General features: G+C 54.5%; 1 protein-coding gene across 2 annotated transcripts in view; it reads left to right on the top strand.

Annotated features, from left to right (window-relative positions):
- The first annotated feature begins 1,796 nt into the window (after nucleotides 1-1,796).
- The window catches only part of PPP1R37 (protein phosphatase 1 regulatory subunit 37), a 36,157-nt gene continuing 26,233 nt past the window's right edge, over nucleotides 1,797-11,720 (top strand). For both annotated transcript variants that reach the window (XM_036885578.2, XM_036885577.2), the window contains exon 1: nucleotides 1,797-2,202. In XM_036885578.2, the coding sequence (XP_036741473.2) occupies nucleotides 2,001-2,202 (202 nt within the window). In that variant the 5' untranslated portion in view covers nucleotides 1,797-2,000. The remainder of the gene's footprint in view (nucleotides 2,203-11,720) is intronic.

Below are 11,720 nucleotides of genomic sequence, written 5' to 3'. Positions count from 1 at the left end.
GGTGGACGGGTGGCTATCTAAAGGCTGAAGCCGGTGGAGCTTGGGTCTAGAAGGGGAAGACACATCAAAGGGGCCGGGAGAAACCCGGATTAAGGTGCGGGGATTGGCTTGCTCCTAGTCTCCCGGAAAGAGCCGGAGCGACCTGAGCGCTGGGTTTAGGAGATTTGTATTCGATTTCTTTTCCGAATGGGCAGGAAGGTAACAAGCGAGGCTTTCTTTACTCGGGCTGAGTTGCAGGGTCGCGCGCAAGCGCTCTCGTTCCGTTGCCCCGCCTCTGGGTGGTGCGGACACCAGAGACGGCAGATTCTCGCTGCTCACGCGCTTAAGGTTCCGAACGTATGCTGCGGCGCCTTTGAAAAAAGGCTGAAGACTGGAGGTTCGGGTTGAAGCCGCTACCGCTCATCCACTTAGCTCCAGCTGTTTACCCTGACAGTCCCCATCACTCGCTTTATTTACCCCGTCACTAGTAGTCTTTCACCAGATTTGCTTTTTTAATTTTCCTCTTCTATGTGAATTTTTTTGCTTTTCTTTTTTTGAAGTATTGTTGATATGTAATCTTATATTGGTTTCAAATATACAACATAGTGGTTTAACTGTTACCCATATTAAATCCTCACCTCCTCTAGTGCGGGTTTCTATCAGTCAACATAGAAAGTTGTTACAGAATCCACAATAGCTTTAAAAAATCACTTCTCCCCCCTTTTGTAGTTCCATCAACTTCAGAATGTCAGTGAAGATTCCATTAAATATAGATGAGACTTGCTTTGCTTTCAGTCACGGAAGTGCGGCGTCCCGATGATGTTGAATGGGCAAGCGGAGAGCCTCAGCTCCCACGTGCCCATTCACAACACCGCCTCCGGCTAGTCCTCGGCCTAGCTCTCGAGTTGTCCTGGCAACGACGTTGCTAGCTCCTCCCTAAGTACCCCCTCCCTTGTTTTAGCTCCGCCTCCACCCTCCAAGGTTGCCGGATGGACTGGGGAAGCCTAGCGAAAGTGCGGAGGCGAATATTAGCTATTGAATTGAGCCCGGAAGTGGGAAGTGGAGGGGTGGAGTGCCTTGAGCTCCAGCCGGTTAGCTTCTAGTTTGATCTACCTGCTCCATCGCCGGGTATTTTAGTTGGCAGATTCGTCACGCTTTGCAATTTCTTCCTATTCCCAGTTTTGTTTTGTTTTAAATCAGGGCCATGATACTCATTATCAGTTCGTACTTATTTTAGTTTTAAATTTTAAACTGTATTTTATGCAACGGTATCCAAATACAGAGCACTATTGATGAAACTGCAGCCTGCAAATAGAAGGCTAGAGATTAACTAGTAAGGGGGCATAGGCTTCGTCTCCAGAGGATCTGTCTGTTGGCATTCATCACCTATATTCATATACTCAACACAGGTCCTATCGCCTTTCAAGTTCTCCATCCTTTTATTTCTTTCCTTATCTGTTGTCCCAGCCCTGCCAACCAGATGTTTTATTTCGAGCATCTCCATTCCCGTCGTCGTCTGAGCTCGTGACGAATATGTGCGAGCCTGATCCTCAGTTATCTAAACTGAGGCGGGGAGGAAGAGGGGGGAGGTGCTCAGGTTCGCGCTTGCGCGCTGCTCTGGGAGACGGCGTCTACTTCGCCCCGCCTCTCATATTCTGCAGATTCACTACTCACGTTTCTTTTCTCCGTGGCTCTTTTTGCTCTTTTTTCCTCCTCCATCACCAACCCAGCGAGACAATTCTACCTGCAAATAGCTTAAATTAATATTCTGTTTTTCTTGGTGTACGGCGGGCTCACGGGACTTAACGAAAGTGCAGCTGCGAACGAGCAGGCGCGCGCGGGGCTCGGGGGAGGCGCGCTCCGGCTCCCGGCGGCGAAGACTACGACGACCAGAGAGCAGACCGAGCCAGCCCCTGAAGCAGCGGCAGAGCTCATGCCCCGGGAAGGCGGGCGGGCCCGGAGAGACGAGTCCGGGACCCGGGGCATGTCTCCGGGGCCCCCGTGAGGCGGCGGCGGCGGTGATGGAGATCCCGCCGCAGGAGGCGCCGCCCGGGCCGGGCGCGGACGGCGACGCCGAGGAGGCCCCCGCCGAGGCCCGGTCTCCCAGCCCCTCATCGCCCCCAGTCGACGGGCGCCTCAAGGCTGCGGCCAAGCGCGTCACGTTCCCCTCCGACGAGGATATCGTGTCCGGGGCCGTGGAACCCAAAGACCCCTGGAGACACGGTAGCTACCGCCGGGGCGCGGGCGCTTGGGGGACCCGGGAGTCGGTGCAGCGCAGGGCACAGAGGGGGCACTCAATAAGTTGCACCTAATGATGATTTAAGGAGAAGGTCGTCAATTGAGAGCTGCAGGGGGTTAGAGATTGAGTTGAGAAGATGAAAAGTAGCTGGTTTAATGCCCACTGTCTCTCCTTGCTCCTGCTCCAAGGGAAGCTGAAAGGTGGTTCTTTCAGGAATTAAAACGATAAGCAATTAAAGTTTGGTGGCTTGCGAGATTGGGAAGGCGGTAGCCCTTGAGTTAATACTTTACCCAGAGAAGGATAGAGAAAGCAGTCAGGGGAGGAAGAGTGGGTCAACAATCGCTCAGAAAGGGCAGTTGGAGGAATTTGATTGGCCGGTGGGGGTGTGGAAAGAGGTTAAGTTACTGATCTGCAAGCCTTGGGGGTGCAAGAGGTGGTCATGTTGCTCATTTTCTTGGCTGAAGGGAGGCTGAAGGGAGGAAGAGGAATAAACCTGGACTGTGGCTCGAGGGGGTCAGTAAATCCTGGGGCTGAGAAAAGGAAGGCTAGATAAACTCTCAGAAAAGGAGCAGAGTTGGTGGTCACCTTGGGGGTGGGTGAGATAGTCGGAGGAGGTGTTAGATCTTGGCATTAAGAAGAAAAGTCACTGGATGCCTCCTCTTCCTCTCCCCAAAAAGGGAAGCAGAGTATTTTCAGTCGTTCCGGAGCAGAGGAACTTTGGTGCCTGGCCATAGAAGGATGTGTGTGTGTGTGTGTTTTTTTTCCCCAGAGGAAGAGTTGGGGTATTGGAGTTGCTGGTCAGTAGAAGGTGAGAGCATTAAAAAAGTTTGTTAGCTTGAGATATCAGGAGAAACAAGCCCCTGGATTATAGGTCCCTTGGAGAAGGTCAGGTCAGTGTTGCAATGGACAGGGCAGCTGGAGGAGTGTGTTTTACCCATAGGCCTGGAAAGGTGGAAAGTCACTCCAGAGATGGACAGCAGTGTTGAGTCTGTTAAAATGCTGGAGAAGTCTGTCAGCCTTGCTGAGGTGGAGCCTGAAAAGAGAGGGATCAGACTGGCCCTGGCTCTATAGAAATTGGTCTTTTGGCCCTGGTAAAAGGGCAGGGATTGTTGTTAGTGTGTGGGCAGTGGAGTGATTGGTGGCTTTGACTTGAGAGAGGGAGCCATGGTAATTGGAAGCTGAACACACAGGGAGCCCACCATAATATATGCCAGTTTGGCTAGTTAATGTTAAAGAGGCAGTGGTTAATTTAAGATTGTTGGCATTGGGAGTCTGCCAAAACGTTGGGCTCCAGGCCCCAGGCATAGGTGGTCACTTTGGGTTGGAGGGCTTGGGGTAATGGGGCTGAGGAAGGGTAGAGTCAGAATGGGCCCTGGCTATAGCATGGTGTGCAGTCCAGGGAGTCAAGAGCAGGAAGGAGGAAACAGTAAAAGGCGGAGCAGAGTGGTGAAGAGCAGAGGCTCCAGTTCAAATCCTGACTCCCATTTGCGCACTTCACAACTTCAGGCTGGTTACATAACTCCTTTGAGCCTCAATTTTCCCATCTCTAAAGTGGATGATAATACCTCTGCCATATGCTTTTAAATGAGGATTAAATAAGATTGTATATGAAAAGTAATTGACAGGATGAACCTACGCGAAGTTGCAGTTATTGTTGGGTGTTTCAGGGGTGATGTTAGTGACATTGGTCATTTTAGGGGCCAGTCTGAGGTAGCTGGTTCATGGAGGTTGGGGCCTGTATGTTTCTGCTTCACAGGCTTCTGGAGAAGGGCAGAGATTGTAGTAAGTCTGTGGGCCTAGGACGAGGAGAAGAGAGGATGGTCAGTCCGTGGGTCGGAGGGTCATGGTGGCGTAGTGGGTGGGGTGGGATGAAGTTTCTGGTCTTCAGGTTCCCAGAAGAGGCACAGCTGTGTGTAACCAGCTGTTTAGCTTTGAGTGAGCTGCTTTTCCTCCTTGAGCCTCCTGTTTCTTTCTCTGCAAATGGAGGTGCTGATTTCTGCTGCGGGGAGGTTGTCAGGATTAAATAGATATTCTTTGTAAGCTCCTGCCATATATGTAGCAGCTGCTATTATATTTTACTGTTTTCCATGGCAGTGGAGGAGTTTGAAAAGGGAAAAATGGACAAGAAAGAGGGTTGCTTGGAGTCTGGCTGGGAGGAGTTGAGAAGATGGTTGCTGATTGGTCTGCGCTGGGTAAGGGGTGGAGGTGGTGATAACTGAGTCAGGTGGTGGGGGAATCTCTCCTTTCTGGAAGGTTAGAGAGGGACAGCAAGGTCAGGACTCACACTCCAGTGGAGTCAGTGGGTCTGAGGTGGAGGCTGACGGCATGGAACAATGATCAACTTGCGGGCTGGAAGAGTTGCTCCGCCTTGGCTGGGAGAGGGGATGAGGAGTTGGCCTGGGAGTGAAGGAGTTATATGATCTCGGGTCCCAGCAAGAGGACAGATCATTGGTGAAGTTGGTGAGTTCAGACAGTGGGATTTGCACGACAGGAGATTGTTAGAGGGCCTGTCAATGCTGGGGAGCAGGTGGCTGGCCTCTGTGCCCAGGGAGGCCTGGAACTGAGGGAAGTGGGAGCCTCTCAGGCTGTAGAAAAAGAAACTCAGTACAGAAAATTGGGCCAAGGAGGTTGGCTGGGGCTGCAGCGGGGAGTTGATAGGTCTAGAGGAGGAATGGGGGATTTGTCGGCGTTAGTCTCTAAGCTGTGGGAAGGAGAGGGGGTACAATTTGAGCTGAGGACCTAGAGGGAAGGATGATGGAGGGGTTATTCTGGGGGCCTGCTGTGATAATACGATTCCAAGGCCAGGGGTGAAGGAGGAGTTGGCAGGTCTGAATTGGAAGAAAAGTTATTCAGAAGATGTTCTTTCATCATAGTGATGGAGAAGTTGTCTGAGCCAGGGGTTGAGTTGACGGGGTGGCAGGAGCATCCCAGGCTGGAAGAATGCAGCACAGAGGAACCAGGGTTCCAGCACAGGTTGCCTGCTCAGCAGAGCTTTCTGGGGATGAGCTTGGCCAGGCCCCGTTAGAGCCTCTGGCTGGGGTGGAGAAGAGGTGGGACTGGGCCTGGAGTGGTGGCCCAGCTGGGTGGGAGGCCCTGGGGGTGCATGCTGGAGCTCACGTGTTGGGGGATTCCTGGAGGTGAGCCGATCTGGAGGAGGGAGCTTGTGAGGGAGGGTCTCGGCCTATGAGGCTTAACCCAGCTCAGCACTCAGAGGCTCCTTCCCGGCTCCCATCTGCCGGAGCAGCCCCACCTGCTGCCAGTTCCCGGGGGGCTGCCAGAGCAGCCCCACCTGCCGCCAGTGCCGGGGGGGGGGGGCCCTGCTTTCCCCCACTACGCTAATGGCCATCTGATGTGACCTTACATGTTCGTTTTCACAGTGGTGCTCCCTCCCTGCCACTGGAATGGGAGAGCACACACTGTCCGCCCTTGTTTCCACTTTCCTCAGCCCCTCGAAGGACGTGCGGTAATCATGGTTGAGTAAGCGTGGGTGGGCATGTGTGCAGCCATCCTGGAAGGGGTGAAGCTATGCCTGCGACTGCCTGCTAGCCTGGGCTCCCGGGCCTCCCTGGCAGCAGCGTGCTGCTGTGGCCTCTGGCAGGGCCCTTGTTCTTGCTGAGCTTGTTTGTTTCCTCATCTATAAAACTGCGATCCCTGACCTGCTGACCACCCAGGATATCTGAGCGGATGGGATGAACCGGGTGGGGCAGTGTCTCCAAGACAAGGCTGTTTGATGTAGATGGGAAGTGAAGCTGGGGGAGGAGGTGGGATGGAAATTGTGAATGGAAGAGGCTGTCTCAGCACAGCTGGGCAGCTGGGTGCTCCAGTCTCCCCAGTGGGTGGAGGTGGGTGCCAGCAGAGGAGAGGCTAGCTGGATGTACCCCACCCTCTCCTGATGGCGGGCCTTGGAGCCCCAGGTCTTCTGGGGGCCAAGGCCAGACTCATACCAGGAGTCCTTGCAGACCAAACTGCAGGAATGATCCGGGGCTCAGCTCAGCTTCCCAGTTGCAGCTGAATGCAGTTGTATGGGGCAAACATGTGGGGCTGGCATGGCAGGCAAGGCAGGCATTGGAGAGCACGTGACGTGGGACACCCGCCATGGTCTGGGAGGCTTGTCTCCCCCATCCCTCCAGTCCTGCCAGTGACTCATTCTCCACTCCCTGACCTCCGGCCCCAGAGAGTCCGTCCTGGAGTGGGGGAGGGGGCTTTTTGCCCACCAGGGCACTCATGTGCAGTGGACGTGTCTGCAGGGTGAAGGGGACCCTAGCGTGCAGGACCTCTGGGGGGCAGTGGCCATGGTGTTCTTAAATGGAAATCAAAGAGGTTGGAAAGGCCTTCCTTACTGTTTGTTCTCTTTGGAATCTGTGCTGCAGATTTAGTCCTTGAAACTGGTTTGACAAGTAGAAATGCACCTGTCAGTGGTAGAAAGAGGCCCTCTGTTAAAAGAATCTGCTCATTTTAGCATAAGCGCTAGTGTTGCTGGGAAGTAAGGGAGTGGGGTTGTGAGGGGCAGCTCTGACGCCTTTGCCTTGGTTTCCATCTGGGACCCTCTTCACCCCCTACTGCTGGTGTTGGCACATAGACCCTGCCTTGGGACTCTGGGCAGTTGTTCTGTCTGTCTGTGAGTTTTCTGTCTGTAAAATGCAGCTGCCTCAAGTACCTCCTCTTCAGGTGATCCTGAGGATTAAGTAAGATAACAGGGTTCATAGTGAACACTTAGCAGATGTCTCCCCTGTGTTTTCCCATCACTGCCAGTCCTCTACCCCCACCTGTAGTGTGTTCCCTTCCATTATCAGTCATCCTTCCCCCCCCCGGCACCTCCCCATCCGAACCCTGCTATCCCTCAGAGGCCTACTCCTCCGAGGTGGGTGCCCCAGCTGTCCCTTACTGGGTGTGGGAAAGACCTTGGGCTCCAGGCCAGATTCCATCTGTTACTAGCTGGGTGACCATGGGCAGGTTGCCCAGTCTCTGGGCTGAAATGTCTTAGGGCCCCCAGCCTGAGAGGCAACAAGGGTATACTGAGATTCTAGACTTGAAGTGTTAGCCACAGCCTCTCCACATACTGCCTGGTGACTTTGGGCAAGTTACAGCTGTCCCTGGGCCTTAGTCCCCTCTGCAGAACGGGCCCCAGCACCCCAGACCTCTGCTTTGTTGGGCCATGGCTGAGCCAGCAGCACTGTGGTGTGCGTGACTGCTCTGCCAGGCCGATCCTCTCGCACACTCAGACTCCTGCAGGCCGCCCTCATTCTTTCCTCCTCCATCCCTTTATTTGTGTTTGCATCGTATATCCCTCTGCAAGGGCAAAGATTGTGTGCACGTCACCTCTGTGACCTTGGTCTGACTCTCAGGAGGGCTTGGGCACTGAACGAATGTCAAAGGAGTGAGGCTTTCCTTAGGTTTAATATTCCATGCTGGTATTGGGAGAAAGCTTCTTGAAGGAGCTAATCCAGTCTGTGCCAGGACAGGGGCTTTCCCTCAGCGATCTGCAGGCTGGCTTTGGCATCTGTCATGAGCCCCCAGAAAGAGCACAGAAACATTGTGTGCACTCAGTAACTAGTCACTGTGCAAGTGGATGGAGGCGCAGGCATGCGTGTTTCTGGGCACGGACACCGCAGCTCCCGTGAGTCTTTGCCTGGCATTTAGTTGCAAAAGTGTTAAGAGTCATGGAACCAGGTGCCCTGAGCTAGACTGGCCGTAACTGAGGCAGCCTCTGGGGATGGGGAAATCCGTATTTCTAGAAAGCTCCCTAGGCAGTTCTGATGGCTGGGTTTAGCTTTCTGCTCAGAGCTCAGCTGTTCAGCATGCAATCCCAAGATTGCCTTCCAGACCTCAGTTCAAAGGTTGCTGGGGTTGACCTCACAGACCTGAAGGAGGTTGAATTCTGGCTTGAGGCAACTGCTAAAACTGGAGCTGGGAAGGCAGTGTGCTGTAGTAGAGCACAGAGGGGCCCGCGTTGAAAGCCCTGCCATCTGGATGATCTGGGTAGTCACCCTCATTGCCTTCCATGTGCCCACCACTGGGCTAAGTGTATTGTCTCAGCTGAATCTCACAGCCACCCCTGGAGGTAGGTGCTATTCTTCCCGATTTGTAGATGAGGCAATAGAGGCACAGGAAGGTAAGTACCTTATCTGAGGTCACAAAGCCAGTAAATGTTTGAGCCTGGGTTCAAACCCAGGCAGTCGCTTGAGTTTGCTCTCTTCGCTCCTGGGTACTGGCTGTGTGAGCTTCGGCAGGTTGCTGCATTCAGTTCTGTGTGCCATATAGTTCCTTCATTTATTACCCACAGCCCTTTATTAAATGGAGATGACAGGTTTGGCCTTGCAGGGTGTGGCAGGGATGAGAAGCAGACAGTAAAGGGCCTGGCCCAGGAGGGGTGTGCTGTGCTTCTCAGAGAGCTCTGGAGTCTGGGAGGTCCATGCTGCTTCTCTGTGTTCAGCAGTGGGTACTTGTTCTAACTCTTGGCCCACGTTCTTCCTGTGCTGCATAGTGGCTGGTATGTGGTAGATACTCAGTACATCCTGACTGAATGTGTGACTCAGTGACCCAGTGACCAGCCATTCACTGAGTGTGGTGTGACCATGCCGGGTGTTAGGGGGAAGGGGGCAGGAAGAAGAAAGGCCCAGTCCCTGCCTCCATGGAGGTCACAGTCAAGTGACAGAGACACACGGTAAACAATTCTAATCAAACTAGGAGGCCTGGACTCAGATTAAGAAGAGCTCATGGGGTGTATGTGGGTGGGCACGGCAAAGACAGCGTCCTGGAGAAGGGGCCATCTGAGGCCTAAATAACCCACAGGTCAGCCAGGTGGGGAGCAGTTGGATGTATATGCATAGGTTGGAGGCGCAGAGTGCATTCGAGGAACAGAAAAAAGCCAGTCTTTCTGAGGTGGAGGCAGGAGGGTCAGAGGTGAGGCTAGAGAAGGTGGGAGAGACAGAGGGCCCCTCCCAACCTCCCCTCCATAGGCCACGTGAGCCTGAGGGTGCAGGGAGCCAGCAGAGGTGTTAGGAAGGGGCATTTCTGGTGTTTTAACAACTTTCTGGGGTGGGGGTGATGCGGAGCAGGGAGACCAAGGCCTGGAGACTTGGGGAGGTGGCCATAGGCCAGGAGCCTGTAGGCTGCGGCTTGTGGCTTTGCTAATAGCTGACATTTGACTTCATTGATTAATCACCAGCTTTACCTGAACCTCTCCCTCCCCCAGAAGGTTCTGCCATTGCCAGTGTTTTCTGTAACACCTCTAAGGTTTCCCCATGCACTCTCTCCCTGGGTCTCTGAGCTCCCCGCCCCCAGTCAGTTCATCCTGCCCTCGGGTGGGGTGGGGGTGGGGGGTTGTGGGCTGTGCCACTGGGAGTTTGTACTTCCCCTGTGGGACCTCAGCAGTGGCTTCATCTGCACAGTCTCTTTAGGTCCCACGCTTCCTAGATCCCGAAAGCTCTAAAAACTAGCCCAGACCCTGCTGGAGTCTTCAAATAATAAAGTATCAGACACTCTTCTAAAACCCAGGAAATTCTGGATTCCAGAACACATCTGGCCAAAGGTTTCCAGTGGGAGACTCTGGTGCTCCCAATGGCCTCATTCCTGGGTCTTGGAAGTAGCAGTAACATGAGAGGCAGCACAGGGCTTGGGCTTTGAACCCAGTGGTGCCAGTCATTGGTACTGAGTCCATGTGTATCAGTCTAGGTGAGTCACTCATGTCCTGTGCCCCAGTATCCCCATGTGCGTGAGGACTGAGGATCGGATTATCCTGGACTTGGAGAGTAACTACTATTGCAGGCACTCAGTGAGGACTTGGTCAAGTTCAGAGAGGTCATGTCCCTGCCCTGAGCCTGCCCTGGCTCCCTCTTCTCTAAAAGCAAGATGACAGTCCCACCTCCCCAGGCTGGATGGCGAGCACTCTGCCTGGGTATGAATTCAGCTGCATGGGCCCATCCCAAAACCTGCCTGTGCCACACTTTCCCTGTTTGTGAAGCCATTTTGGCTGCAGATGAGGAGTCTGTTCAAAGCCTTCAGACTCTCTGAGAGGAGCTAGACCTGGGGCCTTAGCAGCTGGGGGCACACACTACCATCCTGGCCCCGACTGCTGCTCGTTTAGGGTGGCCAGTGGCACCTTTGGTGGCTGGAGTGGGTTTGGTGCAGCCCTCTGTGTCTGAGCCCAGGTGGGGCTTCTGGGCCGGAGGGCACAGGAGGCTGGGCTCTGATGTCTGTTAGTGTGGAGGGGGCCCCCAGCTCCAGGAAGGGGTTTCAGGGGTCATATACCCAAAGAGATTGCCAGCACCCATCATGGTCTGTTCATGTTTCCTCCTGTTTGGAAGGCAGTTCCACCAAGGCAAGGCCACCTCAGTTTGGCTCTCCTCAGTGTCCCAGGCCCGTTGTGGTGCCTGCTGCTCCCCAGGCCCTCACGCTGGAAGGATCGGCGTGGATGGAAATACACATGGGCACTCAGGTCATTCTCACCCCTTCTCTACCCTGTGGCTGGGGCAGAGCTGTCGTTCAGGTGGGGGTGGGGGTTGAGAAGTGTCTGCTCTGCTGACTGTCGTTTGGCTCATGTGACTTGCCTGGTGCCCTTTCCCTCTTCCGCAGAGGCCTGGGGTGGGAGCCTTGCCATGTGATGCTCCGCGGAGGGCCTTGTGAGATCCCAGTTGGCATGTCCTCCCTGGTCAGGTGGGCGGGCCCCTCTTGGAACCCACTGGGGTTAGACTCGTGTGCCGCCTTCACACCCACCCCTCCATCTCTCCACAGCCTCAGTCTCCTGCCAGCTGCCGTTGGCCATGTGGTAGGAGAGCTCGTGTTCCGAGCAGCCCTCCCCTTTGTGCAAAGCAAAGCACATTCACAGCTGATCTCACTGGGTTCCTCCGAACAACAGAGCAGGCGGGAGATCTTCCAGAGGGTGACAGCAAACGCTGAGAAGGGACCCTGCATAGGGCTCGTGCTTCTGGGTGATGGTGGTAGTGATAGTCCCAGCCCACTTTCGTAGTACCCTCAGCAGGTCTAAGCTGTTCCCAAGCATTTACTCATGTCATCTTCTCAACAGCCAGAGAGGGCAAGCGCAGGCTCGCGGTGTGCCGAGGCCACGCAGATAGTAAGAGGGTGGAGCCCTGTTCAAACCAGAAGGGATGGTCCTCATCCTCTTCTCTTTTTCCAGTAAGCCTCCGAGGTATCCCCCATAACCTCAGGATAAAGTCCACACTTCGGAGCCTGGTGGAGGCCCTTCCCAAGCGGATATCCCTCCCTCCCCTCCTAACCCAGGTGTGCTGGTTCCCTCTGCTCAGCATGCCCCTCACCAGTCCCCTGCCTTTCCTGACCAACTCCTGCTCATCCTTTGCAAGCTGGCACAGGTGCCCCCTCCTGGCAAGGCCCACCCTGGCCCCCAGATGGAGAGCTGCTACACTCTCCCGTGTTGCCATGATGCTGCCCTGCACTGTTGTCATTTGTTTGGGTCCATCTCCCCACAATGGACCCAGCAGCTCCATGAGGGACTGAATCTCGTCTGCCTGGCTCCCTGGAGGAG

Source organism: Manis pentadactyla, chromosome 15, assembly GCF_030020395.1.
Source record: "Manis pentadactyla isolate mManPen7 chromosome 15, mManPen7.hap1, whole genome shotgun sequence".
Taxonomy (NCBI): domain Eukaryota; kingdom Metazoa; phylum Chordata; class Mammalia; order Pholidota; family Manidae; genus Manis; species Manis pentadactyla.
This window is presented reverse-complemented; position numbering and strand designations above follow the sequence as displayed.